Here is a 3,090-nt window from a genome sequence, read left to right as displayed (position 1 = left end):
ATAGAAGATGACTATGCCGACATCGAGTCCTCTAACGAACAGGACGACAACAACAATGGTGCCGATTCACAGGAGGCACTCTGTAATGATCCATATTGCACCTGTGCTAACCACAAGAACAAGGGGCCTCCACCGTCACCCCCACCACCACCATCACCAACAATGGGAGGCTACTGTAGAGAAGGTGCAACACAATTTGCTATGTGGCCACACTACTAGAACGACTCTATCTTATTCACATGGCACATCCATGTATTTGTTGTTTGGTTTAATTACCTAAGGCATGTTAGGTTTAGCAGAAGGAACTCTATACCCTAGTTCGGTACATGTTCTCACATGCCATTTCATGTGTTTTGTGTGTTGAATTATATAATGCCCTACTTCGTTAGGTTTTGTTTGCAGCACATGATCACATTTCACTACGTCCGTAATATTATACTGAATATTATGACCACAAATAATGAAAACAACTACATAATAAAAAGTCCAATACTATGCCACATTAAACAACGCAATAATACTAGAAGTATGTGCCAACAGTAGACAACATTGTTCATGAATAAACCATAGAACTAGCAAGTCATGGAGACTACTGAGTGCAATGAGACCACTTTCCCTTCCTTAGGGCATTAGGATTCTCCTCCATTGCTACTTTCACTCAGCGTGCACGCTCAAGCTTCTTCTGCCTCTCCTCCCTGTACGCAGCAACAAGCCTCCTTTCCTCCTCTTTCTTGTGCTCCTTTTTTGTAGCCTCCTCTCCGCGTCTCTTCTCCATCATCTCCTTATCCTCTGCCTCCCACCGCAATAGTTTCCGCATCCATTCCTTGTCTTCAGGCTTGATCTCAGTATCGATCCACTGCTCAAAATCATAGAGCGGTGGAGGGGTCTGCAAAAAATGCATTTGTTACAAAATAAAAAAAATCATGCAAGATGTCATACGACACAAACATCAATTCCTCACCATCTTGTTAATGCGGCGCTGATGAAGTGTAGGCTCAAACGCAAAATTGGAACACATCCAATACCTCTGCCTATACGTGTTCTCTTCATCAGACTTGGCTACCTTACAAGGATTGCTGCACGAGCACATGGGCACTGGAACACCATTAGGCAGAGGCAATGGGTCGAAGGCATTTCCGGTCATCCGGCCATAACTACAATTCAACCAATTTCATTCTAAGAACCAAAAGCAATTAACATTAAACCCTAAACCTAAGGTTTCCCATTTGATGCACAACAATGAACCCATAAGATAACAACATGCGCTGAGGTTACCTTGGTTTGCTAGCTTTTCCACGCCTTGGCATCCTACGGTTGTATAATACAAATATTAAAAATTGCATGAAACTCTAAGTAATGATGATTCTTAGGTTAAAAATCTGACTAATATATACCGAATCGCTGCAAAAAAAACTAGGAGGGAAGCGAGGATACCTTGCTCTCGAAGATCTATGGATCAAATCAAAGTTTCCAAGGTCCAATATGCCGATTCGTGTAACACCCTTGGTGTTACACTGTAATTTTTTTTAAAACACTGCATGGGCATCATGTTTATGTGATATTGTATGTAAAATAGTGTGTAAATCAATTCCTGTAACACGAAATGAAAGTTATATTTCATAGTCAAGTTATAGTACTTAGGGTTTTAAATCAATTTTTATTAAGCGAAAATGCTATCGAACGTATATATGGAATTTTAGTAAAGTTAGAAGTACAAACCGTGTAGGTGATGATGAAATACGTGAGGTTGTGAAAGGAATTCACTAGCTAGCATACCGAATAGCTTGGAAACCGAATTCGACGCAAATCCGATCGAGACTTAGTCGAATTTCCTAAGTCAAAAAACTGTTTGACGAGGCCAAGTTTGGCAATTTTTGTAGGTGAATTGGATTAATTAGTGGTGTGGTTTCATGGCTGGTTTTGATAGCCTAACATGCCCTCTTGACTTTAGAATAGGTGGTTTGGCGTTTGAAATAATGAATTTGATTTTTGGGGCGCTTCAAAAATCGTGCATGGCACGTTTCCGATCGGTGTTAGCGACTGGGCGCGGTCACCATGCCTTGGCTCGGCGCCGCAGCGCTGGCTTGCCCACATGAGCACACGCGCACCGCCATGCAGGCCCCGCATCACCTCTGCCGCGCCCAGGCATGTGTTGCACGCGCACTCTCGCGCCACGCCTAGCGGGCCCGCTACCGTCTGGTTGCCTGCCTCGCCAGGTCACCGCCGCGCCGTAGCATCGCATCGCGTCCGCCTGAGCAACTGCGCCACCGCCGTCCCATCGCCCTGCCGAACCACGCTCTCACCGTCGCATCCGCCTGCGCTCTGCGTCGCTGCCGTCTTAGTTTAGCGCACGTGGCCTTGTCGAGGCCACTGCTTGTCATTCGCCATTAATGGCGCCACGACCGCACGGCTGCGTTGCCACCACCCGCACGTGGGTGTGCCCCCTCTCTTGGCTGCGCTGGCTCACAATGATTTCTTGGTTGTGGTCGTCACGTCCCGCCAAGGCTCGAGCTAGCAGCCGGCCCCATTTCTTCCTTTTCCCCTCCTTCCTCTACTGCCGGTCTGGCCAAGCCATGCCTTCAATTCATCATGGTGAGGTCGTGTCCTTTCAATTCAATGAGCATCTGGCTCCATCTTCTAGTCAGCAAGCCAACCGGCCCCGCACCGTGTCGCATCATACCTTGGCAAGCTCCAATTTGGAGCCAGCGCTCATCGTCGCGCCATTAAAGGTTTAGACACCGTTGTCATGGGCAGTACCCACCTGGTCCTTCCGAGTCCAATTGGTGCACCCCCAGCCTCGCCTCGTAGTCTTCCACCCCGTGCGCACCCCTAGTTGCACTGCTACTGCCTGCTCAGCGCCGTTGACACGGTCATGCCACCACGACCGTCACCGTGTTTGCCGTGCGCGCGTGGCCGGACTCACTCGGCCTGTCCCTGGTCAATCCATCATGTCTGGTAGGTTCTGGGTGAGTTGCTGATGCCCATCCTCTAGTCCTTTAGTTTTGGTTGTGCCTGAGCTCACGGGAACATGGCCGCCGCCGCTGCAGGAGGTCCGCCGCCGTGTAGGGAGCTTGGGACCACGTCTCTGTT

The 3,090-nt window shown here is 48.3% G+C and overlaps 1 protein-coding gene across 1 annotated transcript; it reads right to left on the bottom strand.

Moving 5' to 3' along the window:
- Nucleotides 1-658: 658 nt before the first annotated feature.
- On the bottom strand, nt 659-1,307 carry LOC136473668 (uncharacterized). Its single transcript, XM_066471317.1, has 3 exons — nt 1,276-1,307; nt 962-1,154; nt 659-886 (listed from the first exon to the last, which is right to left on the bottom strand). The coding sequence occupies exons 1-3, from the start codon at nt 1,305-1,307 to the stop codon at nt 659-661; spliced, it is 453 nt and encodes a 150-aa protein (XP_066327414.1).
- Nucleotides 1,308-3,090: the final 1,783 nt, after the last annotated feature.

The sequence above is a fragment of the Miscanthus floridulus genome, chromosome 8 (assembly GCF_019320115.1).
Source record: "Miscanthus floridulus cultivar M001 chromosome 8, ASM1932011v1, whole genome shotgun sequence".
Taxonomy (NCBI): Eukaryota; Viridiplantae; Streptophyta; class Magnoliopsida; order Poales; family Poaceae; genus Miscanthus; species Miscanthus floridulus.
The sequence above is the reverse complement of the archived record's forward strand: the minus strand, read 5'-3'. Positions and strand labels throughout refer to the sequence as shown.